At 38.6% G+C, this 27796-nt stretch overlaps 1 protein-coding gene and 2 pseudogenes across 1 annotated transcript; 1 reads left to right on the forward strand and 2 right to left on the reverse strand.

Annotated features, from left to right (window-relative positions):
- Nucleotides 1–10050: 10050 nt before the first annotated feature.
- On the reverse strand, nt 10051–11635 carry LOC143642306 (olfactory receptor 1-like; annotated as a pseudogene).
- A 2566-nt stretch (nt 11636–14201) lies between these two features.
- On the reverse strand, nt 14202–16151 carry LOC143408849 (rac GTPase-activating protein 1 pseudogene; annotated as a pseudogene).
- A 5056-nt stretch (nt 16152–21207) lies between these two features.
- On the forward strand, nt 21208–22152 carry LOC143642223 (olfactory receptor 1468). Its single transcript, XM_077110475.1, has one exon. It carries the CDS (start codon nt 21208–21210, stop codon nt 22150–22152), a length of 945 nt encoding a protein of 314 aa, XP_076966590.1.
- The last annotated feature ends 5644 nt before the right edge of the window (nt 22153–27796 follow it).

A 27796-nucleotide genomic window follows, 5' to 3' on the forward strand; every position in this document is an offset into this window, starting at 1 on the left:
AACAGCTGTGTGGTAGACATCCCCTGGCAAAAAGGCTATGAGAACACACTATGAGAACTACATACTTTAACACACCATTTTAGGTTCTATCAAACTCATCTCTCATTTCTGTCACAGCTGCAGGAACTACTCTGCACTGACCTCATCTAGCTTTCATAGATGCAACTCAGGATCACTTCACTTCAATCCTGCTCCAGCTGCTCCTTGATTCTTGCTCTGGGACTTCTCTGACTCCGGAGAAACACATTGTGGGAACTCTACTCAGCACTCAAACAAATATTAGGGTCTATGACCCATTTTGAGTTAATTATTTTAGAGAGTAAGAGGAATGGATTGAGGATTTTTTGCATATCGAAATGTGGCTTTTTTATAAGAATTTTTAGAATATTTTTTAGTTGTAGATGGACACAATATCTTTATTTTTATTTATTTATTTTTATGTGGTGTTGAGGATTGAACCCAGGGCCTCAAGCATGCGAGGCAAGCACTACAACCCCAGCCCTGGAATGTGATTTTTCCAGTACCATTTTTTGGGAAAGAATTATTCCACTGAGTTGCCTCTGCATCTGTGTTAAAAATCAGTATATAATGTATAAGTGGATCTTTTTGTGCACTCTTTATGATATTCTGTATTCTCAGTCCAGATGGTATTTTTCCTATCTTTTCTCTAATATCACACTTTCTTGATTATTCTGAGCAACATGATGAAATCTTGCACCATTCTCCTCCAACATTCTAGGGATTTTCATAATTCCTTTGTCCATCATGTCCTCGCTGTATGTGCTATGCAGTTGTTAATTACCTTTGGTCATCTCATGTGTCCCATTGAGTGTTGTAGCATGCAGTGCAGTAAGTAAACCTCACAGAATAAGTCTTACATATCAGTTAAACATTACATCATAGCTGAATGATACATTACAAAGTATGCCATTCACCTCACATCATGTCATCTTGTAGGCATTTATCATGACACAGCATAACAGGAAGAAGAAAAATGAATATATATTATACACAGATACACACACATAAATGGGAGAGAGAAGAGCAATATATTATACTACATTGCTATAATTGTTCTGTTTTATTATTAGTTATGGTTATTAATCTTTTCTTGTGCCTAATTTGTAAATTAACTTTTGTCATAGGTCAGCACATATATGAAAAAAGTAGTATATGTAGATGGTCATTACCATCTCTGATTTCATGCGTGCACTGGGGTTACTGAAATGTATTCCCTGAATAAGGGGACACTTATATTTTGTAAAGTTTATAACTAGTTATTTAGTGATTTGGTTTTATTTTAAGTATTAAAGTAATTTTCATTACTTTTTAATATGTTGGCATTGCAATCTATGATGTCATTAACAATCACTTATTCTATGCCTTTTCTTAGATTTTTGGGGGATTGTTCATAAACAATCATGTTATCTATGAAGAGATGTGGTTTAATATTGTAGTTAATTATATATGTATATTTTAGTCCTTTTTCTTGCTATTTATCACTAATAATAAAAGGGGTAAATTTTCCAAGAATATATATTATTCCTTAAAATTTTCTGAGCCCAATAAAAAGGAACAGAAAACTTATTTACAATTTTGGAATGCAGTAAAAGCAAAATATTTAGTGATAAACTTACACCACTGAATACTTATATTGGAGGAGAAGATAGCTCTAAAGTCAATCATTCACACTCACAGCTTAGGAAACTAAAGAAAGAAGAGTGAATTAAATTCAAAGTATGCAGAAGAAATAAAAGAATACAAATTACAGTAGAAATCAATGAGATTGAAAATAGGAAATCAGTTGAGAAAATCAAAGAAAACAAAGTCTGTTTCTTTAACATAAAACTGATAAGCCTTTATAAAGGCTGACTAAGAAAAAAAGGAGAGAGAACATAAATTACTAAGACCAGGAAGGAAATAAGACATATCACACAGATACCATAAAGAGTGAATGGGTAATACAAGGATCCTATGAGCAATTCTATTCCCACAAATTTGATAATCCAGATCAAAGGGACCAATTCCTTGAAAGACAAAACCTTTCTAAAGGCTCCCAAGAAGAAAATTGAGCCAATGAGTACTAACTTACCTACCAAAACAGAAAGCACCAGGCCCAAGTAGATTCATGGTATTTTCTTTCAACATTTAAGGAGGAAATTAAACAAATTCTCTGCAACCTCTATTAGAATAAAAAAAATACAGAGGGGATACTTCCTAATTCATTCTGAGAACAGAATTACCATAATATCAGACATTCCAAGTACAGTTTAATATCTATCATGAATGAAGATGCAAAAATTCTCAACAACATGCAAGCAAGTAGAATGCAACCATATATAACATATAAAAAGTACTATATACCATGATGAGTGAGATTTATCCCCACTGTACAAGAGTCATACAACATTCAAAAGTCCATAATATAGGGCTGGGGTTGTGGCTCAGTGGTAGAGAGCTTGCCTTGCATGCATGAGGCACTGGGTTTGATCCTCAGCACCACATAAAAATAAATAAATAAAATGAAGATATTGTCCCCAGCTACAACTAAAAATATATTTTGAAAAGTCCATAATGCAATCTATCACATCACAGGGTAATGACAAAAAACACATGAGCAAATCAACACATACAGAAAACATCATTGGACAAACATTCAATACCCTCTCCTGAAACCACTCTCAGTAAGATAGGTATAGATATGAATTTCCTGGACTTCATAAAGAGTAGCTACCAAAAATATGCAGCTAATATCCCAGTTAATGGTGAGAAAATTGAAATATTCTCACCAAAAACATAAACAAAGTAAGCATATTGTTTATCACCACTACTTTTCAGCATACACTAGAAGTTCTAGCAATGTGATGAGAGAAGAAAAATAGGTAAACAGTCCAGATACTGGGAAAGAAGAAGTAAAGCTGTCCCTGTGTAAAGAGGATATGATTTTCTAAGTGGTAAATCCAAAAATTCAACAAAAACAACAGTAGCTAATAAATGATTGTTTCCAGGTTGTATGATGCAGTGTTAATATTCAAAAACCAATTTATTTACTATACCAACAGTGATCATGTGAAATTCAACATTACTACAAGTACCATTTACATTTGCATTTCTCCAAAATATAGTACTTTATAAATCTAAAATTATACATAAAATGTACATGAGGAAAGCTACAAAATTATGATGAAAGATATAAAGGAAAACTAAATATATGGAGAGATAGTTTATATTCATTGAAGAGAAAACATTGTTAATATGTCAGTTCTTTCAAGTTGATTTATAGATTCTACACGAGCCTAATAAAAATTGCAGCATGTTATGTCATGGATTTAAGTAAATTTATTTCATACTTATATGGAGAGGCAAGAGACATAGAATAGTGAACACGATATTGTAGAAGAATAACAGTAATGAATAACACCACCCAATTTTAAGATTTACTCTAAAGCTAAAGTTTACAGCAATCAACACACACTTTAAAACATGAAAGTCACATAAATAATCTAAAATTTAAACTTCAGAAATAAGAAAAACAAAAAGCAAATCAAAAGGCAGTAGAAAGTGTTTGGATCAGATGGGAAATAAATGAAATAGAGACTGTAAATATGATAGAAAATATCAAAATAATATTTTATTTTTCAAATGGATGAATACAACTGAGAAATCTTAACTAGATCAACTTAAAAACAAAATAAAACTAAACCCCTATCTCTCTACCCTTACCATGCACAAAACCATACCCTGAAGGAGAAATTAGGAAAACTATCCATTCATAATAGCCTCACAAAAAATACTTGGGAATCAATTTAACAGAAGAGTTAAAAGACTTCTATAATGAAAACTACAGAACACTAAAGAAAGAAAATGAAGAGAAGTCCTTGGAAGATGGAAACATCTCCCATGCTCTTGGATAGGCAAAAATAATATTGTCAAAATGGCTATACTACTCAAATCACTATACAGATTAAATGCAATCCAATTCAAATCTCAATGTCATTCCTTATAGAAATAGAAAAAGCAATCATGAAATTAATTTGGAAAAATAAGAAACCTAGACTAGCCAAAGCAATCCTTAGCTAGTAGAATGAAGCAGGAGGCATCACAATACTAGACCTTAAACAATACTACAAAGTTATAGTAACAAAAATAGCATGGTATTAGCACCAAAATAGACACAGAGACAAACCCACATAGATATGGATATGGTTGTCTCATACTAGACAAAGGTGCCAAAAATATACATTGGAGAAAAGATAGACTCTTCAACAAGTGGTACTGGGAAAACTAGAAATCCATATGCAGCAAAATAAAACTAAACCCCTATCTCTCTACCCTTACCATGCACAAAACTCAATTCAAAGTGGATAAAGGACCTAGGAATTAGACCAGAGATCTGTGGTCTAATTAGACCAGAGACCCTGTGCCTAATAGAGGAAAAAGCAGTCCAATCTTTATCACATCAGTTTAGGCCCTGACTTTCTTAACAAGACTCCTAAGGTGCAAGAAATAAAATCAAGAATCAATAAATTGGATGGATTCAAACTAAAAAGCTTCTTCTCAGCCAAAGAAACAATCAATGAGATGAGGAGAGAGCCTACATTTTGGGAGCAAATTTTTGCCACATGCATGTCAGATATAGCACTAATAAAGAACTTAAAAAACTTAACAACCACCACCACCACAACAACAAAAACCCAATAAATAAATGGGCTAAGGAGCTGAACAGATACTTCTCTGAAAAAGATATACAATCAATCAACAAATACATGAAAAAGTGTTCAACATCTTTAGTAATTAGAGAAATGCAAACCAAAACTACTCTAATGATCTACTCTATCTCATGATCTTATACACTAAGATATCATCTCATGCTAGTCAGAAAGGCACGTTATCAAGAATAAATAACAAGTTTTGGTGAGAGTGTGGGGGAAAGGGCACACTCATACATTGCTGGTGGGACTGCAAATTGGTGCAACCACTATGGAAAGCAGTATGGAGATTCCTCAGAAAACTTGGAAAGGAACAACCATTTGACTGAGCTATCCCACTCCTCCGTCTATACCCAAAGGACCTAAAATCATCATACTATAGTAACACAGCCACATCAATGTTTATAGCAGCTCAATTCACAATAGCTAAAGTGTGGAACCAACCTAGATGCCCTTCAATAGATGAATGAATAAGAAACTATGGTATATATACACAATGGAATATTACTCAGCATTAAAAGAGAATAAAATTATTGCATTTGCAGGTAAATGGATGGAGTTAGAGAATATTATGCTAAGAAAAGTAAGCCAATCCCAAATACCAAAGGCCGAATGTGCTCTCTGATAAGTGGATGCTGACCCGTGGCGGGGGTGGGCATGGAAAAAATGGAGGAAATGTGATTGGGCAAAGGGGAGGAAGGGGAGGGGAGGGGGAATGGGGTCAAGAAAGTTGTTGGAATGAGATGGACATCATTGCCCTAGGTACATGTATGACTGCACATATTATGTAACACTACATCATGTACAACCAGAGAAATAAAAAGTTGTGCTGCAATTGTGTACAATTGTTACCGTGAATCAAAATGCATTCTGCTATCATATATACCTAATTAGAATAAATTATTAATTAATTTCTCTCTCTCTCTCTATATATATATATATGTGTGTGTGTGTGTGTGTGTGTGTGTTTGTGTATATATATATATATAATTTTTTTGGTTGAACCCAGGTCACTCAGCTACTGAGATACATCCCCAGTCCTTTTAAAAATTTTATTTATAGTCAGGGTCTTGCTAAGTTGTTTAGGGCCTTACTAAGTTGTTGAGGCTGGCTTGGAAATCTCAATCCTCTTGAGTGGCTAGGATTATAGGCATGTGCCACCATGCCTGGCAGAAGTATATATTCTAAATAGACCAATGACTAGGAAGAAAATTGAATCAGTATTGATGTCTTCCTTCAGGAAAAATCCCAGATATGATGCCTTCAATATTGAATTCTACCAAACATTTAAAGAAGAACTAACACAAGTATTTCTCAAACTTTTCCAGAAAGTAAGAGGATGGAGTATTCTAAATTCACTTTACCCTGATAGAAAAGTCTCATAAGGATACTACAAGAAAATGAAATTACAGGTCCATATCCCTGATGAATATATGAATGAAAAAATTCTCAAAAAATCTAGTGGAAAATTGTACTCAACAACACATTAAAAGGATCATTCTCCATGACCAAGTGGAATTTATCCCTAGAATACAAGGATGATTCAACATGCACAAATCAATAAATATAACACATAACATTTACAGGATTAAGGATTCAAAATCTATAGGATCAGGATACTTGTAGATCAATGAACAAAATTGAATCTCATTTGAGTTTTTGCTAAGTTACCTGGATAATTCCATTAGGGAGAAGGATAGCATTTTTAATGATTTTATGACCTTCAAAAATGGGTACATCCCCAAACCTATCAAACGGTGAATGATTGAAAAAATCATATATATTTATGCACTGGAATGCTGTTCATAAATCAAAGGAAAAAAACTACTGATACACAAAATTACATGTTTGAATTTATAAAATATTAGGTAGAGTTGAAGAGGCCAGACACAAAAGTGTATATACTAAGTGATTCCGTATATATGAAGTTCAAAACAGGCAAATCTACACTGTAGTGAAAGAAAGCCCATAGACAAAAATCAGATTGGTGGAAGAAGGTAGAAATGTGGTTCAAGGGTTTACAGAGAATTTTGAGGTATCTGCTTGATTTGGACTGGGTGGAGGTTACACTCAAAACTCCTTGAACTGGATGCTTAAACTGGTTGCATTTCCTTCTATGCAAATTGTACTTCAAGAAAATTGAAAAGTGCCCTTGTTCTTGATGTTATCACAGGTTAATCAGTTATGAATTTGCATACTTTACTTGATGATCAAGTATTGTTTTTCCTGATTAACACTAACGTTAAACATTTTTTCACACTGTTTATGAATTCTGCCCATATTCTTTGTACATTTCTATATTCTGTATGTCTTCTTCTTACTAGAGTATTTGAAGGTAATACACACACTTATTCTGGATTTTAATCATGTATCTATTAGACTCATTGCAGCTATTACTTCTCTATCAAACTTGTTATTATTTGTCTTAGAAAAGTTTCTATTTAAAAAATGTGGTCTTATATGTGTCTTCTTCTTCTTCTTCTTCTTCTTCTTCTTATTATTATTATTATTATTCTGAGTTTTGCATGAGTTTAAGTATTTACTTGTAGTAAATTTTTTCATAAATTATAGTTTATATTTAGCTTTTTAAGCCATAAAAGACAGCACTCTCAGTAAGAAATTGATTTACCATGTCAATTATCCAGTGCTTTTGAGTACTGCATTTTATGACATTGATTTTAAAAAATATATTCATCATAAAAAGTTCCCATATATGAGCATTTCTTCAAATCCTTCCTAGTTTCTTGATCTTTTTATTTTTGTTTTTTGTGTCTACATAAACACTGTTTTATTCACAGAGATTTAAAAATACATATTGAAATCTGGTAGATATGGAATTTATGTTTCCTTATACCTTATATTTCCAGCTTTTCAAATAGCTCTTAGAAATTCTACTTTCCTTTAATCCCTACCAAAATACCTGTAATATTCTTTACATAACTAGAAAATACAATTCTAAATTTTATATGAAATGGCAAAAAGCCTGAAGAGTCAAAATCATGTTGAACAAAAGAACAAAGCATTAGGTGTTGTGCTACCCGACTTCAAACCATACTATGGAGCTGGAGTAATCAAAACTGCATGGCATTAGCACAAAAAGAGACACATAGACCATTGAAACAGAATAGAGAGCCTGGAAGTAAATTTATGTATCTGCAGCCTACTAACTTTTGACAAAGGTGTTAAGAAAACACATTTGAGAAAGGATCCGAGTCTCTTTATAAATGGTACTGGGGAAATTGGATAGCCACATTCAGAAGAATGAAACTAGATCTCTATCTCTCACCATTTATAATAATACTCTCAAAAGAAGTTAATGAAATAAATACAAGACCTGGAACTATGAAATTACTAGGAGAAAATATAGGGGAAGATCAGAACATTGGAATTGGTAAGGATTTTTGACACAAAACTACGCAAGCACAGGAAACAAAATAAAAAATAGACAAATGAGATTACATCAAACTAAAAAAACTTTTGCATAGCAAAGGAAACAACAGAATGAAGAGACAGCCTAAAGAATAGGAGAATATATTCTCAAACTATACATCTGGCAAGATGTCAACACACACAATATATAATAAACTTCAAAACCCAACACCAAAAGAAACAAATAACCTGATTTGCAAAATGAAGAAAAATGTCCAACACGCACACACACACACAAAAATACTCAATATCACAAAGTACCAAGGAATTGCAAACCAAAACCACAACAAGGGCTGGGGTTGTGGCTCAGTGGTAGGTACTGGGTTCGATAATTTTAAAATGTATTGAATAAAAGTTGCAAAAATGGGCATCCTTGTCTTGTTCCAGATCTTAGAGCAAATGCTTTCAGCTTCTCCTCATTCGGTATAATATTAACTGTTGGCTTATGGTAAATGGTCTTTATTTAGTTGAGTTGCATACCTTCTAGGCAGGATTTGTTCAAGATATTTATTATTGAAGATTTTTATTATAAAGTGTTAAATGTTGTCAAGTGAATTTTCTGCATTGTTTTTGTCTTTCATTCTGTTGATGAAGTATATTTTAGTCAGCTCTTTTTACTGTTGTGAACAAAAGACCTGTAAAGAACAATTTTAGAGGAGGAAAATTTTGTTTGGCACTCACAATTTTAGAAGTTTTGGTCCACAGATGACTGACTCCATTGCTCTGGATGCAAGGTGGGGCTGAACATCATGGTAGAAGTGGAGCGGGGGGTGGGGTGGGGGGAGAGAGAGAGAGAGAGAGAGAGAGAGAGAGAGAGAGAGAGAGAGAGAGATCCCTAAGGCATGCCCTACAAGACCATGTCCTCCAGCCACATGCTACCTGCCTACAGTTACTACCCAGTAAATCCGGATCAGGAGATTTCTGCACTGACTAGGTTAAAGCTCTAATAAAGCAATCATTTGACTTCTAAACTTTCTTGCATTACCTTACACATGAGTTTTTGAAGGACACTACATATCTAAATCATAACATAATGTATCAAGTTTATTTATTTATGTATGTTGAACTATCCTTGAACCTCTGGGATACTTGATCCTACTTGATCCATGGTGGCAATCTTTATAGTGTGCTGTTGGATTTAATCTTCTAGTATTTAGTTAAGGACTATTGCAATGTTCGTCTAGAATATTGACCTACGGTTTTCTTTCTTTCTTTCTATTCTTTTCTTTTTGTATTTTTTTTCCAGTTTGGGGGTCAAGGTAATGCTGGTCTCATAGAATATGTTTGCAAGAATTCTTCCATTTTAATTTTTGGGGAAAATATGAGGAATTCTTAAATGTTTTGTGCAATTTGACAATGAAGTCATGGGAGTCCTGAGCTTTTCTTTGATGGAAGGGTTTTTATTACAGATTAAAATTTGCTGCTTGTTATTGGTCTCTTCAGGTTTTTTATTTCTTCATAATTCAAGGTGTATGTGTCTTAAGAATTTTCCCATTTCCTTTAGTTCATCAGAAGTATGTCTTTTTCTTGGGGAGGGAAGTTACTGGAGATTGAACCCAGGGGTGCTCAACTACTAAGCCACATCCTCAGCCGTTTTAAAATTTTTATTTAAAGACAGGGTGTCACTAAGTTGCTTAGGGCCTCACTAAGTTGCTGAGACTGGCTTCAAACTCATGATATTTATAGGCTTTTCCAGCATCACTTGGGAAAGATAAATAGGAAGGCAAAGCCAGGTCCCCAGGGCCACCTTTCCTAGTTAACTGGTCAGCTAAACATACTTTCTTTTGCCTATTGAACAAGTATGTAGTATGTTACTTAAACTGAAGTTCCCATGGTGAGAGAAAAATCTGGGAAAAGATTTCAATATTAATATCAATTATAATATTAATGTGAAAATTATATTAAAACCCCTTCACACAGAGAAGGGAATTTTCTTCTTACAAAGGACTCTTCCTAGGGCCCCCTTTATGTCTCTGTTCCTCAGGCTGTAGATGAAGGGGTTCAGCATGGGAGTGACCATCATGTACATTAGATTTATTAGCTGATGGACATAAGTACAGATCAATGACTGTCCCATAGAATAGTGACACCACAGAGAGGTGGGAGCCACAGGTGGAGAAGGCCTTATGGATACCTCGAGCAGAAGAGACCTTGAGAATGGAGGACACAATGCTTACATGGGACACAAGAATGAGTAGGAATGGGATGAAAACAACAGTTCCTGCTATAATAAACAGCACCACTCATTAACATGAGTCAGAGCAGGCCAGCTTAAGAAAGGCAGATATTTCACAGAAAGAGTGTGGGATCACATTGTCTACACAGAAGGACAATCTGGGAATGAGCAGCATATGCAACAAGGAGTAAAACATGGTCAGCACCCAGGACAGCACCACCAGGGAGAGACAGAGCTTGGGGCTCATGATGGTGGTGTAGTGCAGGGGGAAGCAGATGGCCACATAGCGGTCATAGGCCATGGCCACAAGGATGAAGTTTCCAAGGCCTCCAGAAAAAAAGGAAGAAGTAAATTTTGGTCAGGAAGCCTGCATAGGGGATGGATGAATCTTGACTCTGAATGTTCTGCAACAGTTCAGGAATGGTCACAGAGGAAACCAGAGGTCACAGAAGAACAAATTGCTGAGAAATAAATACATGGGTGCGTGGAGATAGTAGTCCAGGAGAATGAGGACAATAATGAGGAGGTTCCCCAGGACGGTGGTAAGATACATGGCCAGGAACAGGGCATAAAAGAGGTTCTGGTGCTCTGGCTGGATGAGCAGGCCCAGGAGGAGGAACTCGAGATGAGAGTTTGGCTCTTTACCATTATTATCTGTCTCCAATACCTTTAAGAGAAACAATAAGGCCTAAGTGAAAATGATCATTTTTTTTCTCATACACAGTGTTTACGTGTTCTACAATAATGGATCTCACCACCATCACAATAATTATGACCTTATAAGTGTCTTTAATCTCTATGATCATTTATTACTTTTTCCTCATCTTCTTTTCAACATGTTTCAGGAGCCCATTCTTTCCTAAATACTTATCTGTTTGCTTCTGTCACAGAAGGAGTGTTGGATTTTCTCTGCCTGACTGTGATCACTGGACTGCGCTTGAATAGCAAACACACACATTCCCTTCAAACGCAGATTACTGAGCACCTTCAGATAATTTAACTGGAATTTCTGTGAAGTGACTTGTGCAAAGCTTTTTAAAGTTCCTCAGGTGAATGTAAAATAAAGAAAGGTTAAGAACTGTTACTGCACTGAACCCTATCTTTCAGGTCTGGTATGTCAAAATGTTGTGATCTTTGAGGATTCACTGCACAGTAAGTAACATTAATGAACAGTTTTTTATTAATAAAAAGTGTTATAAGTGATGAACTTTAGTTAAAATATTTCTATACTGTGGCAAAGTCTTGGAAGGCAGGTAGGTGGAAAAGAGAAAAGTTATCATACCTGAAAAGTTACTTTGTAGAATATCACACAACCTGGCATATTCACATCTTACCCAGGATGTCTGACCCAAGGTCCTGCTCCCCTTTATTCATTATAAGCCTATGAAGTATCATCCTTTGTAGTCATCATGTGTCTCTGCCATCCCTTCTCATGTCTCACCTTTTAGCCATCCATGGGCCCGAGAGACTTATATCCCAGGGAAGTCCAGATTCGGGCCTAACTCATTAAGCACAAAGTAATTATCTAGAACCTCTTCAAGACAAATTCTCAAAGTCCATTATGGTGACTGATTCCAGCCACTGATCACACCTGACTGTTAACTATAATAACCATTTAAATAGAACAACTATGCCAATGTTGTAATAAAAGTTATCTGAGTGTTCTCTGTCTCCCTCAAAATATCTTCCCTTTCTGCTTGTGATGATGTGAGCTGTTAACAGTGCCTGCGTGGTGAGATGAAGTGAGGTGAGTGACATAGACATTGGAATGTAGTGTTAGACTACTATGTAAGATTTACTTGGAGATCTACTTGAGCTTTACTAAAGTTTATTATGCAAGTTTTACTTATTTCACTGAAATACCATCATAGTTGATATGATAAGAGACTAGCAGATGGGTAGCATAAACAGCCCAGATATGCTGGAAAAGGTATTTTTCAGATCCCTAGCAGCATGGAGCAGGGCAGCACAAGAGTTCATCATGCTACTCAAATGGCATGTAGTTGAAAACTTGTGAATCGTTTACTTCTGGAATTTTCCATTAAATATTGTAGGACTGTGGTTTAGTGGAAGTAATTGAAAACGGAAAAATGAGAATATGGATAAGTGGAACTATTGATTGTGTCTTAAAACTACAAAACGCTGATTAAAGAAACAAAAGATGTAAGAAATGGAAATGCATACTACGGTCTGGACTGGAAGACTCAATATTCTTAAGATGTTAACTCTTCAAAAACGTACCTCAAGATTTAGCAAAATTCCAAGCCTAATTCCAACAAGATTTTTTTGTGAACAAATTGACGATCTCATTATAGAATTTATGTGTGAAGGCAAAGAAGCTAGAAATTAAAATCAGTTTTGGAAGAGATGAGCAAAATAGGAAGTTTCACATCTCTTATTTCCAGTCTATTAAGTGACAATAATTGAGGAAGTGTGATATTAAAGATAGAAACATATATCAGTATTGAGAGGCAGAATAGCGTAAAGTGCAGAACTAGATTCACTCTTATATCCTTCATTAAATTTTAATACTGTAACTAAGGCAAATCAATAAATATAGCCTTTCTAACAAATGATGATGGAAAAAACAGATTTCTTAGGCTAATAAAACCCTCACTTCATTCCTCTCATTCTCTAAAATAATTAACTTAAAATGTATCTTTGAGGAGAGCTCCCATGACATTTTTCTCAGAAAATTCCCAGAACCAGGCACAGCGGTGCACACCTATAATCCTAGCAGTTTGGAAAGCTGAGGCAGGAGGATGGTGAGTTCAAAGCCAGCCTCAGCAATTTGGTGAGGCACTAAGCAACTCAGTGAGACCCTGTCTCTAAATGACATAAGAAAAAGGCTGGGGATGTGGCCCAGGGATTGAGTGCACCTGAGTTCAATCCCCTGTACAAAAAAAAAAAAAAAAGTCCCAGAACAAAAGTTCAGAACAAAAATTAAGGAGCCGGTGGAGAAGGATTGAAGGAAGGTGATGTCAAGTTGCATCCACTCAAGCTGTTTGAAGCCAGTGCAGAGCTGGTTCCTGCAGCTGTGGCTGAACTAAGAGATGAGACTGATGAACTTAAAATGGTGTATCAAAATGTTTGTTCTCAACGCATGTGCTCTTCTGCCAGGAATATAACAACTGTCTCACTAATTTGGAAATTGAGTCTATTATACAGTCTCTCCCTCTCTCTCTCTCTCTCTCTCTCTCTCTCTCTCTCTCTCTCGGTTGTTAGTAAACCAACGCACAAAGAGCAGAGGTGATTGATACTGTTATCAAGGAAAAGTTTGTTTGAAGACAACCAGAGTAGGGAGGATTGAGTCTGAAAGCCTGGGACAATTTTCAGGTACCTCATTCTATTTTCATGTCTAGAAATAAATGCTAACATAATCTATAATAACCCAATAAAGGCCAGACTCTTGGGGTTGCACATTCCCTAGGAATGCATCTTGCACTGTATCACTATGCACAGAACTTCATTCAGTGGGTGACTTCCAAGTACAAGGGGTACTGGGAACAGGCAGTGGAAGAAGGAAATATAAATGATGGTCTGGCCTTGTAATTGATTTCAGGGACATAGACCATGACATTAGGAGGTCATCTGGCATATATGGAGAGTGTTTGGGAGGGTGTTGATGATGGGTGCTATGAGGGTTTTCCTAGAGAGGTAAGGAGGCAAAAGTAACTAAATAATGTGGAATCTGGGCTTCTTTTTCTATCTTGACCTGAGAAAGTATTGGATATGATGTGGATGTGTTTGTCTTTTTCTTTTTGGGGGGGAATATATATATATACACATACATACATATGTATAAATAATATATATATATATATATTATTTATACATTATACATGCACAATTAAACTTGATTAAAAGCCTGGAGAATGCTCAAAGTATTACAGGAGGCTGCAGAGCAGAGAGTACAGGTGTGCCCTTTCCTGCAGTTGGTAAATGCTGGATGTAACAGACAGACATGACTTAACTTGAGCAAAAAAAGTTGGAGGAGCAAAAAAGTTGCCTTGTCGTCCTAGGTTGGTGGCAGACTTGCTTTTGCTCCCAAATATGGGAGTTTTCTTGGTGAGGGTAGAGTGGACTCAGGGACTGGGAGCTGGATGAAGGAGTCTTGAGAAACTGGTGCTCAGGACTAGTCATGGGCCCCAGTAAGCTCACTTTAATATCTGGTGTCTATGGTGTTGAAAAGGCATTTGAGTTTTCAATAACATGCAGGGGATCAATGTTCTCTTGCTCCACCATCATGAACTGACTCCAATATTCCAGGGGCAGTGAAAGCAGGCATTCTACCACCTTGGATCGACGCTTGATGTTCTGTGACATTGTCACTGGGTCTAGATTGGGTACAGCATGGGCAACAATTGTAGGACCAAAGACTTTAGCCAGATTGGCAACATCCATTTTAGTGTTTGGACTCTGAGCCACTCTCTGCAAGTGAATCATGAGGAAGGCTAATGTGTCCCTTTTGGCCTGGGGTTGTTCACCAACAGCCTGATGTCATCTTCATCTGTGATTTCTGCAGCTTCCATGAAGACTTTGTTTAGCCTAAAGGTTAGAAGGGGTTCTTTGAGGTTTCAAAGGAAGTCTTTTAGAAGGCTACAGGTGGCATGGATATCATTCACTTTGCTGAGAAGGGGTACGGTTTTCACTCTGAGGAATTTCTCTTTCAGCTCTTTCACTGTCCGACCACAGCCTAAAATCCTATACAAACCTGTCTCAGTTAGCCCTCTCTGCTCAATTTCATTTACACAGTGGACAACAATAGAGGGAATCATTGGAGAAGTTTGGGACACAAAAATCAGCCAGCATTCCTTCTCCAATCTTGACAGGTGTTTCTATCAGAGTAGGAATGCAGGGAAGGGGACAGCAGTCCCGACATTCTGGATGAGAAACCACACGGTAATCTCGACACTTCAGAGACAGCTTGCCACATTTTATCCGTTTCCCACACGGAACACAGGATTCAGGTTTAATAACCGTCTTAGAGACAAAGTCATGCAGGCGTATCCCTCCGTTACTCTGTGGTGTGCCTGAACTCTCATTCTCGGTTTTTGACTCCAGAGGTCTACTGCTCAGGGTGGAGTCACTGTTCCAAGGTTGTAAAGTACCTGTTTTCCTTTGGCTCCTTGTCACATATAGCACAGTTTCAACAGTGGACACAGCTTCAATGGGTAGTTACTATAGTCTTTGCAACTATGGATTCATTTCCCTGGTCTACTATGGAGCCAATGGAATGAGTTTTCTTTATAAGACCAGGGGGTCCATTAACAAACTGTCGGCTATTGGAGTGCCTCTTTTCTCTCTTCTTCAATTTGAAATTCTTCACCAAAGAAGAATCCCAATCCAGTGATTCATCAGTCTTATCATGCTGATACCTGATAAAATGGAATCAGATTCATCAATGGTTGACAGCCTTTTGTTCCCAGCATTGTCACTGGATGGTTGGCCTCTGTTGAGAAAAGCCAAAGCTGATTTTTGCTCCTTGCTTAGTTGAATGCTGCCAGATGTGACACACATGAGCATCTCTCGAATCAGCTGAATCTGCCGTTCCAGTTTTTCACAGTCAGCTTCAGCTTGCTGTCTCCATTTGATCACTACATCCACTTGATTTCATGCATGCTTTAGTTTAACATCCAGAGCACTACGCTCAGTCTCTGCTTTCTTCAAAAGATCCTTGTATTTCCCCAGCTCATGGTCTGTTCTCTACCATTTCTTCTGGAAATCCTCAAAATCCTTTACCAACTGGATGAATTGGAATTCATTTCCTTCACTGAGAATCTCCACCCGGCGCACAAGCTGCTCAGATTCCACAAATTCAGCATTGTGGTATCCATCTTTCCAGCGGCGAAGGGACACCACCTGTCTTTTTTTCTTATTCCTGTCCTTTCCTTATATCGGCATATATACAGTTGGATAATAGAAGTCTGAGCCTCAGTAGCAGCATGTTTTTCCTTGGGCCTGTTTACAGGAAGTTGAGTTACAGTCAGAGACTGCCATGTGATCCATCTAAAGCATGCGTCTTTCATGGTGGTATCTACTTAAAGCCACTGATTGCTTTTTGTATAAAGTTTTGTGCTCCTAAGACATTTTAAATCATTCATGGCATTTTTTCAACCATCCTTATCCACCAACAAGTAGGCTGCACCAGCACAGAACTCCTGCCCATTCCCCAAGCAGCCAGTGATTAAGCATCCATCCCTGAGCTTGTTTCCATCCTCAGTGTTCCCCAAAGTATAGTCAGGTGTGATCTATGGCTATAATCACTCACAACGGCAGGACTCTGAGAGATTTGTCTTAGTGAGGTCCTGAGTAATTACTTTGTTTATAATTAGTTATCCCAGGATCTGAAGTCCATCGGGAGCCGGTTCCCTTAGGTGCAGCCATGAGTAGTGAGAGATATGAGCTGGAGTGGTGTAGACCCAGATTATGACTATAGAGGTTCTTACTTCACATGCCTACAATGAATGAGGGGAGACGAATCTCAGGTTAGGTCTTGGAGTCACTCTCAGAAATCCTAGGTAAGTTAAGAATAAGCACCACCTCTTATTTTACCTGTAATGTTTTTTCAATTTGAAGGTATAGTTTTTCCAGGTTATAAGTTTTCCAGGGTAGTTTTCTTTTTATGTGATGGCCTGTCTGTTCTATACTTCTCTTTCACATCTTCTCAACATTCTACAAGTATTTTTTTAATCTTTACCAGTTTAATCATTAATAAAATTTGTGAATATCAATGTGCAGTACATCTTAATGATACAACAACAAGATTATATCATTTCGACCTAATGACAGCTCTGTGAACTAGATTGGCTGTAATGCAGTAGTTCTACAGTCTTGCTTTCTTTTAAAATCATCTGTGAAACTTTAATATATTTTTGCACAGCCCCCTTGAGAAATTGTGATTAGATTTTTCTGAGAAGACCCAATAATCTGTATTTTTTTTAAATGTTTGTCCTTCCTATTCCTGTTCAGTCCATCTACCAAAGCATTGGCATTTTATGGGTGTTATGAAAAATATAAAATCTGAACCATGATATCAGAATAAGTATTTTAACATTATGCCCAAGTGAGTTGCATTTCCACTGAAGTCTAGAAGCACTGCCCTCACTGATTCCTATGTGCATCCCACTCTGAGAATTCCTGATTTCATGGGTCAGGGAGACATGAAGGTTAATCCATCCTCAGCACAGCAGCTAAAAGTAATGCCTCTTGTTTGTGATTCCTAGTCACACTCTTGACATCTGGGATGGAATTTCCTCAGTTACAAGGGAAGAAAAATTCTGAGAAACTAGGTATATGATTTGCAGTAGAGATTTTCTTCCCATTGCAATGCCAGCAGATAATGTTCAAGTGTAAAAACTGCTAATGCAGCAGAATTAAACACCGCTAGCAGGGTGAAGATCCCTGTGGTTGGCTTCCATTATGTCTTTTTTAGTTAAGGAGCTCCTTACATCTCTTAATGCCTCTCCTTTTGTCAGATTTGGAGTACAGGGTTAAATTAGAGTCAGAATTATTCAGAAACCAGAACCAGACCATTTACACAGATAAATATGTGTAGATAAAGAGGAAGGGGTAGAGAAGAACAGGGATAAAGAGTGAGAAAGAGATTCGTTTTAAGGAATTAACTCGCATGATCATGGGGACTGGCAGGTCTGAAATCTACAGTGTAGGTCAGTAAAGAGGATGCCCAGTAGTGTTGATGCTACCATCTTGGGTCTGAAGGCAAACTGGAGCAGAACCCTTTTCTCTTCAGCAGGCTTCAGTCTTTCCTCTTAATGCTTTCACTTAATGTATGAAACCCACCCCCCATGAAGGGTGATTTTGTTTTTGATTTGAATGCTAGTCATATTACAATGCCTTCCCAGTTCCATCTAGATTGGTGTTTGACCAAAGCAAGGTGGTGTGGTTTGGATCTGGAATGGCCACCAATCTCATTTGTTTAGAGGTGGGGCTTTGGGGAAGTGATTGGATCATAAGGCCTCTGACTTCATCAGTGGATTAGTCCATTGAGGGTGGAATGGGCCGCAGGGAGGTGGGACCTAGATGGAGGAAACAGGTCACTGGAGACAAGCCCTGCAAGGAGTTTATCTTTGGGCCCTTCCCTCCCTCCTTACTCTCTTTCTGATTCCTGGCTGCCATGAGCTGAGCAGCTTTCCTTCACCGTACCCTTACATCATTTTGATCTGCCTTACCTCAGGCCTATAGCAACAGAGCCCAGACATCCATGGACGGAAACCCTAAACTGTGAACCAAAATAAACTTTCCACCTTTAAATTGCTTATGTCAGGGATTTTGGTCATAGAGATGAAAATCTAACTAAGACTTACACATTAGGTACCAGGGCCTAGCCGAGTTGAAAGGAAATGAAACTAACCATGAAATTAACCATCACATGGGCTGTGGATAGTGGAGGAAGAACTTACCTTTAAGTTAAGGGTTTAAAGGTAGAATTGTTTTAGTTTCCCCTATAATTTCTAAAATTACCATCATATTCATTTTCCCCGCACCAATATCAATGACATAAGGTGAAATGAAGCATAAAAGATTTTTAGACGAGGTGCTGTGGTTGTAGCTCAGTGGTAGAGTGCTGGCCTTGCATGTGTGAGGCCCTGGGTTTGATTCTCAGCACCACATAAAAATAAACAACAACAACAAGAAAATGAAGGTATTATGTCCATTTACACCTAAAATAAGAGTAGGAACCTCCTAGGTTCCTAGGAACTTTTTTTAAAAAGGGAGTTTTAGACCAACTCAATACAAAGTAGTGAAATGAGCAGTAGATCTAATGTACCCTGATGTTTTCCATGTTTGCAAAATTACATCCATGAAGTTTGTAACAGGTGTCAAAATGCATAGCTAAATGGTTAAGAATTGAGTTCTTGTTCTGGAAACAATTGACAGTAGTGGTAATTTTAACTTGATAGAGTTTTGCTGTCTTTTAAGGTGAAGGAATGCGTGCCTCAGCCTGAAAGGCAGTCAGTAAGTATTTATGGGACACTGACCACGTCAGGCTCCATGCCAGGGGCTTGCCTTGCTGCAGTCTGAGGCAGACCTGACTTTTCTTCATGGAGTTCCTAATCAATGGGAAGTCATCCGTCAACCAGGGATCAGGGCACTGAGTGCCATGAGATGAGTCCAGGATGCTGTGGAAACTATAGCACGATACAAGGATAGCTTAGCAAGTGCCACGTAATACCCCTGAAAGATGAGGGGGTAGGCCAGGTGAAGAGGGAGGCAAGGAAAGCAGGTGGGAGGCAGGAGAAACAGCAAGTGCGAAACACTGGAGCCTAGAAATGATGGCTTCAGCCCAGCACTGCTGACAGGGGAGGCAAGAGGCATTGTGCAGCCAGGAGGAGAGGCTGAGGAAGTGGGAAAGGATCAGGTAATGAAGTGTCTTTTGTGCTCCTGAAGGGAACTTTGCCTTTTTTCTTAAGAGCACTGAGAATCTATCACTGGATGTAACCAGAAGAGAGGGATGACCAGATTTCATCTTATAATGTCACAGTGCAAAAGAAAGTATTTGGAGGAGAAGGGTATTGAAGCTTAGAAGCAGGAATTTAAGAGGCAGTTCGCACAGTTCAAGTGACATAGGAGGTCAGCTTGTCTAAGGTAGTGATGTTTGGACAAAGAGTGGATGAATTCAGAATGCAGTGCAGACTCTGTAGGACTTTCTGGGTTGGGTATGGACAGTGAGAGAAATGAGTGAGTGAAATAAAACTCTTAGGTTTCTGAGTTTGAGCCTGAATTCCTTTTACTTAATATGAGAGACAGGAGGACAGGGTTGGGAAAGGAGCAGGAAGAGATTATGAATTTCACTTGGGATCTGTTTTACTTACTATACCTGTGGTACATTCAAGGGAAGAAAATCATTAATTCTTAAAATAGGGTTCTGTAGCATAGAAAGAGGTCAACACCTGAGTTTTAAATGATATTTGAAACCTTGAAGTACATGAGTTTTTCTTGGGAGTATATGTTGAATTAGAATAGTGCAAAGTTTAGAAAAATTCCTAAAGAATATTACCACGTCAGGAATTGACATGAAAAAGCAGGACCCAGTTATAATCACTGAAGGTTGTTGGCCTGGAAGAAAAGAAAAAAAAAATCATACATTTTGTGTCTCAGAAACAAATAAATAGGAATGTTTATAAAAGTATGCAATATAGTACATTGTTAAAAAGAAGTTGGGCTGGGGCTGTAGCTAGGTGGCAAAGAGCTTGCACTGGGTTTGATCCTCCCCACCACATAAAAATAAACAAATAATAAAGGCATTCTATCCACCTACAAAAAAAAATTTTAAAAAGAAGTGAAGAAAATAAATTACGTCTTATTTTTAAGATTCTAATTATATACATTTGTGATATAAGATCATAATTATTACAAAGAGAGTGAAATAAATATTTTTTGTTATGGCTTGTTTTTTATTGATTTTTTATTATTATTTTAAAATACACAACAACAGAGGAATGCATTACAATTCTTATTACACATATAGAGCACAATTTTTCATATCTGTGTATATAAAGTATGTTCATGCCAATTTATGCCTTTATACATGTACTTTGGTTTTTTTGCATTACAATTCTTAATACACATATATGCCACAGTTTTTCATATATGTTTGTATGTAAAGTATGTTGACACCCAATTCAAGTTTTCATACATGTACTTTGTATAATGATGTCCATCACATTCCACCATCCTTGCTAATCCCCTGCCCCCTCCCTTTCCCTCCCACCCCTCTTCCCTATCTAGAATTAATCTAATCTTCCCATGCTCTTGAAATAAATATTTTTGATAGACCCCCTAACAGGTCATGTATCTTAAAAATATGTATTTTTATTTGAGTTTCTAAAGGACTCTGTTGTTTTCTCTTTCAGAGATTGGAGACAGAGCATGACAGGAAGGAACCAAACTCTCATCTCAGAGTTCCTCCTCCTGGGCCTGCCCATCCAACCAGAGCACCAGAACCTCTTCTATGCCTTGTTCCTTTCCATGTATCTTACCACTGTCCTGGGGAACCTCATCATCATCATCCTCATTCGCCTGGACTCCCATCTGCACACACCCATGTATTTGTTTCTCAGCAACTTGTCCTTCTCTGACCTCTGCTTTTCCTCTGTCACCATTCCTAAACTGTTACAGAACATGCAGAGTCAAGTCCCCTCCATCCCCTATGCAGGCTGCCTGACTCAAATGTACTTCTTCCTGTTTTTTGGAGACCTGGAGAGCTTCCTTCTAGTGGCCATGGCCTATGACCGCTATGTGGCCATCTGCTTCCCTCTGCACTACACCACCATCATGAGTCTCAAGCTCTGTCTCTCCCTGGTGGTGCTGTCCTGGGTGCTGACCATGCTCCATGCCCTGTTGCACACCCTGCTCATGGCAAGAGTGTCTTTTTGTGTGGACAACGTGATCCCCCACTTTTTCTGTGACTTGTCTGCTGTGCTGAAGCTGGCCTGCTCTGACACCCATGTCAATGAGTTGGTGATATTTATCATAGGAGGACCCGTTGTTGTCTTCCCATTCCTACTCATTATTGTATCCTATGCACGAATTTTCTCCTCCATCCTCAAGGTCCCTTCTTCCCGTGGTATTCACAAGGCCTTCTCCACGTGTGGCTCCCACATTTCCGTGGTGTCGCTGTTCTTTGGGACAATTATTGGCCTCTATTTATGTCCATCAGCTAATAATTCTACTGTGAAAGACACTGTCATGGCTCTGATGTACACGGTGGTGACTCCCATGCTGAACCCCTTCATCTACAGCCTGAGGAACAGAGACATGAAGGGAGCCCTAAGAAGAGTCCTTTGTAAGAAGAAAAAGTCCTTCTGTGTTTGATGGAAACACTTCTGATTTTCATATCATTTTTTTCAGTGAATGTATGGATATTAATATTGGAATATTATTCCAGAGTTTTTCCCCTCACCTTGGGAACCTTTGTTGACGTAGCACACTCACTACACAGTGGTTCAATATGTAAAGGAGAGAAAGCTTGGCTGAGCAGTTCACCTAGGAAAGGGGATCTTGGTGATCTGATTTTGCCTTTCTTTGTCTTTCCCAAGTGATCCTGGGAAAGCCAGGTGTAAGAATTACTGTTGATAGTAGAATGAAACACATTATTATTACTGTGTGTATATATGTGAATGCATGACCAATGTGATTCTGTAACCTGTACACTCAGAAAAATTAGACACTGTATCCCATGTGATTCAAATGTATGATATGCCAAGGTCATTGTACTGTCATGTGTAACTAATTAAAATGAATAAAAAATTTTAAAAAATTTTTAAAAAGAATTACTTTTTGATGTGCTGTCCACGCCTTACATCCTTAAGTTATCCCAGGGTCTTATAATTTTATCCAGAACTCTACTTTGTCTCTAGTGTCATTTTAAGTAGTGCTCTATAATCTTAGGTTAATACTAAATAAGGTCAAAACATGTCAACTATCAATCTCCCCCAATATCTCTTACGGACATTTTCTCCTGCAGACATTTTCTTTTCTTTTTTTTTTTTATTGGTTGTTGAAAACCTTACAAAGCTCTTGACCTATCATATTTCATACATTTGCATACATTAGCTTCAAGTGAGTTATGAACTCCCTTTTTTACCCCAAGTACAGATTGCAGAATCACATGGGTTACACATTCACATTTTTACATAATGCCACACTAGTAACTGTTGTATTCTGTGTCTTTCCTATCCTCTACTACCCCCCTCCCCTCCCCTCCCATCTTCTCTCTCTACCCCATCTACTGTAATTCATTTCTCACCTTGTTTATTTTCCCATTCCATTCACAACCTCTTATATGTAATTTAGTATAACAATGAGGGTCTCCCTCCGTTTCCATGCAATTTCCCTTTTCTCTCTCTTTCCCTCCCACCTCATGTCTCTGTTGAACGTTAATCTTTTCTTCCTGCTCTTCCTCCCTGCTCTTTTCTTAGTTGCTCTCATTATATCAAAGAAGACATTTGGTATTTGTTTTTTAGGGATTGGCTAGCTTCACTAAGCATAATCTCCTGCAGACATTTTCACATTGTTTTATCTTCAAGGCTTCTTCCCACTCCCATCCCAATTTATTTTCATTTTTCTGACTTGACCTAACCTTAAATGGATCTTTCCTTTTTTTAAGTGGATATTTCTAATACTTTTGCTATAATGTTTCATTTTGTTCTTATCCTGGTGATTACCTAATATGAAATTTTATTATTTGTCCCCAGTAATAGGAAGAGTAACTGGAGGTTGGTTAAAAAGTTTAGTTTGTAAGAACACCTCTCTTCTGTTTGGTATTTTGAACTTTGAGAATGTATTTTATGTTTTTCCCCTACTTTTATGACACTTCAATGGGAATAGAAAAGAACTTCAACATCTCACATCACAAAGAGGGCTAGTTGTTGAAACTGTGTAAGATCACAGGCTATCTGATTTCCATTTCTTCTCATTCTTCTCCCATTTCTGAAAAAAAATGAACATCATTTCTTTTTTCTTTCTTCTTTCTTCCTTCCCTCCCTGCATCCCTTCCTCCCTCCTTTCTTTCCTCCCTTCTTTTTGTTAATGAAGTGCTTTACCACTGACCTAGATCCCTGGTCTTTTGTATTTTTAATTTTGAGTATGGTTTCTCTAGGTTGCTGAGGCTAGCCTCAAATTTGCCATCCTCCTGTCTCAGCCTCCCAAGTCATTGTACCCAGTTATTTTTCTTAAACTCTTAGCAACACTATGGAATGGACTAGGTTTTAATCCTTTATCTGTTTGTTTTTCCTTCATTGTTTCCTGTAATTGCTGACACTCAGACCCATCCTTGGCATCCTCTTATATGTTTTTCTGACCCCCACATCTCCATCTGAAGCCAAGACCAATCTCCAGAGCTTTCAGCCATTCTTAACTACCTAGTGGACATCTCTCCTTGGTGGGCACGTCAATCTCAGCACACACAATCTTGAGCTCTTTATGTTCCACCCAAGTCCTTTATTTGTATGTTATCCCATATCTTGATTTATCATGTCACCTGCTTCTCAGTTACCTGAGCAACACTTCTGTGTGTGTGTATGTGTATATGTGTGTATATAATTTGTATTTTGTCTTTTTCATTTAATGTCATTTTCCCGCAATATTTTATTGTTCTCCATTTGATTGTTGAGGTAACACCACCTTTCAAAAAAACCCCACCTTTTAAAAGAAACCTTCCTAATAATGCCAATATTAACTTCATCTAATTTTCCAAAAGAGAGAGATAGAGATAGAGATAGAGATAGATAGATAGATAGAGAGAGAGAGAGAGAGAGAGAGTTGGCTATTTCTCCAGTCATCTAATATACTATAAATAAATAATGTATTTCAATTTATTCAAGTTTTCTTAGTGGAATTTTATAGACTTTTAACTTTTTCCTTGTATATTACTTTCTATTTTTACTTCTAGACATTTGACAGTTTTGGAGGGGATCATTTTTGTGTTTTTGACAGGTAATATGTATACATAGAGAAGTTATTGATAGCTTTGTATGACAATTTTGCAATGGATGTTTACTAAATTCTTTGTGATTTCTAAAGAAGGATTTTCAGTAAAATATCTTGGTTATTGGAGATATACAGTGAGAGCTAATATAAATATTGGTAAGTGTGCATATTTTTTTCAAGCATTTAGTTCTCTTGATTCTTTTCTAACTGCACTGACTATCACTTCAAGAATAATGGAAAATCATAATATTTAAGGGGACACATAGATGAGAATTGTGGGAACACGAGATTAAGAGAATAATTCTATACAATGAGCCCCCTGTGCTGACTCCCCACTTGCTTCCTTTGCCAAAAAGATCTCCAAGAGGGGTATCAACAGCAAGAGTTCCAATGTGAGTGTGGGTGCCTGCTCTTTGTCCTCTAATTCCAGGGAGGATAGAGTCCTCAAGGAAGGGTAGAGCGAGTTGCCCTCCATGTTGGGTGGGACGCTGGGAGGAGGAAACTTTGCAGAAGAGCCCGTCACTGTACAGCACATCACAGCAGCACTGGTTTGGGAGAGTCTAAAACACTACTGCTACACTCCACATACACATAAGCATGAATCTTCTGAACCACCATGGCCATGAAGATCGGAAAAGTTCTTAGCTCCAAACCTCAGTTCTTGTGTTCTGACAAAAGAAAATTTAAAGTCAGGCACCAAAAGTCATGCAAAGAGAACTTTAAGTGAAGGTGAGGTGAAAGTAAAGGAAAGGCAGAGTGAGGCTTAAAAGAGAGCACTCCCAAGAGGAAGAGTGGGCGGTCTCTGAGCAGGAACAACAAAGGAGACAACACTGTCCCCAAATTTCTTACTGCTTGATGTTTACTAGGTGAGCTGAGGACCACCTTCTGTACCCTGCCAATCATGTGTTCAACTCCTCCTTCATATCAGGTGGTGGAGTTTTTTACCTTATTTGGTCCTCTGTGGAAGGGTCATGGTGGCCATCCTGTTTAGGGGGGCTTCATCTAGAAGTCGGTCCCGTGTTAATGTGGGTACTGGGGTCAGTAGCTGGTCAGAACTTACCTTAGTGTCTCTATGCAGACAACTGGAGACACTGACAGCCATAATTCCTAACTTCATATCAACCTCAGCGGACCCTGCCAAGAGTTAATCCCATTAATCCTTTTCTCTTGTTGTGCTTTACAAATAGCTCCCTTGATTTTTTTTTTCCTACAGATTAACTGCCACTACTTGATTTCTTAAAAATAGTTTACGGCAGGACTCTAAAGTCATTTAAAAAACACTTTGTGGCCTTACGGTGCATTTTCCTGCTCCTTGCTAGCTACTACCTACCGGGAGCAGAGAGCACTGTGGGAGTGCAGCGGGAGGAGAGTGGGCAGGCTCCCGACATGGACTCAGGGTCCGTGCCATTCAGGTTTGTCACTGTGGACACTGGCCTGGGGAACTGGGATCCTTCAGGAACTTTCACTGCTCAGCTCAGCTGGGGATGCTGTGGACCCGGTTGTTCCTCTGTGGAAATGTCACAGTGGTCCCCCTATTCTGGGGAAGGCATGTTCAAGTCAGTCCTGTGCTGATGTGGGCACTGGAGTCAGAAGTTGACTAATTTTAAAACTGAGACAGAAAAAGGGAAAGGCTATAGTTAAGATGGGTGCCATTTGTTCTTACAGGAGGCTAGACAAATGCTAGATTCTGAAAGTGGACCACCAGACTTTCTGCTTCTCACACCTTCACACTCATCATACCTGCCCTACCAACCCCAGCATGGTCTCACTGTCTCTTTGAAGGACAGTGCGACTTAGGGAACACTGGTGGGGAGGCTGTCCTCAGAGGCATTGCCCCTCCCCACTTTCCAAGTTTTTGGACCTCCACCTGAGCAAAGGTATCTCCCTTGGGGACACTTACTGGGGTCACTGCCAATGATATCCTAGCAACCGCCAGTGCCTCCTGGAGGGACAGCCCCTGTTCCCATTCCTGGCTCCTGCAGTCTGCCTCCTCAGGCAGCAGGTGGAGGGCTGACTAATCTCAAACCCCATTCACCGCCCACTGTGGGCCATGGGGTAGGTCGGTTCCTGGATGGAAATGGGCTGGCTGAGTGTGCCACGAGGCATGGAAAGCATCCCCCTAGAGGGGTGCCCTACAACTGAACCGCATCCCCAGCTCTTTTTATTTTGAGACAGGGTCTCCATAAGTTGCACAGGTTGGCCAGAACTTGAGATCCTCCTGGTGGATCCATCCTTTCTGGTAACTGGGATCAGAGGCAATGGCCAGGAGGAAGAGGTGCTCAAGCTAGTACTCTACTGGGTCTGAAGCCCAGGGAGGGGACAGCGGGCTGCAGTGTCTTCATCCCTTGCTGGTGGCACCAGGCCTTTTGCACCCCAGCCTCGTTGTGAAGCTTTCACGGTGCCCAAGACAACCTTCTTGCCTCCCAAGGGGAGAGATAGGGGTAGATTCACAAGGAAACCTTATGCACACCAGCCCTCCTGACCTAATCCCCTTTCCAATGCTCCATGGATTTCAACATTAAACTTGGGGGGTGATCACTATACAGTTCCTTCCAAAATACACATCCTTCCTGAACATGTAGAATACATTTGTTCCCTTCCAGTAGCCCCCAAAGTCCAACTTGATATGTCTAAGTCCAAAGTCTCATGTGAACATGTCCATCACAGCAGGGTGAGGCTCAGGCACAAATTGTCCTGAATCAAATTGGTCTTGCTGTGTGGCTGGAAGTTCTCACAAGGTGTATGCTTCCAAAACCATGGAGGGATGGCGTTGGTGGTATAGTGGTGAGCATAGCTGCCTTCCAAAACCATGGAGGAGGGCAGACATAGGCAGTCATTTCCTTTCTAGAGGGAGAAATGGGAAAGCAGGAAGGTGTAATGTCCCAAGCAAGCTCACAGCTCAACAGAGCAAAGAAGCTTAAGGCTCCAAGAATAATCGTTTTTGCCGGGCCTGGTGGAGCACACCTGCAATTCCAGGGAGTTGGAAGGCTGAGGCAGGAGAATTGCAATTTAGAGTCCTGCCTTGGTA

This window comes from Callospermophilus lateralis, chromosome 11 (genome assembly GCF_048772815.1).
Source record: "Callospermophilus lateralis isolate mCalLat2 chromosome 11, mCalLat2.hap1, whole genome shotgun sequence".
Taxonomy (NCBI): Eukaryota; Metazoa; Chordata; class Mammalia; order Rodentia; family Sciuridae; genus Callospermophilus; species Callospermophilus lateralis.

What these genes read in the sequence shown, in the direction of transcription:
- LOC143642223 (XM_077110475.1), top strand. Translation starts at nt 21,208, where the DNA reads ATGACAGGAAGGAACCAAACTCTCATCTCAGAGTTCCTCCTCCTGGGC.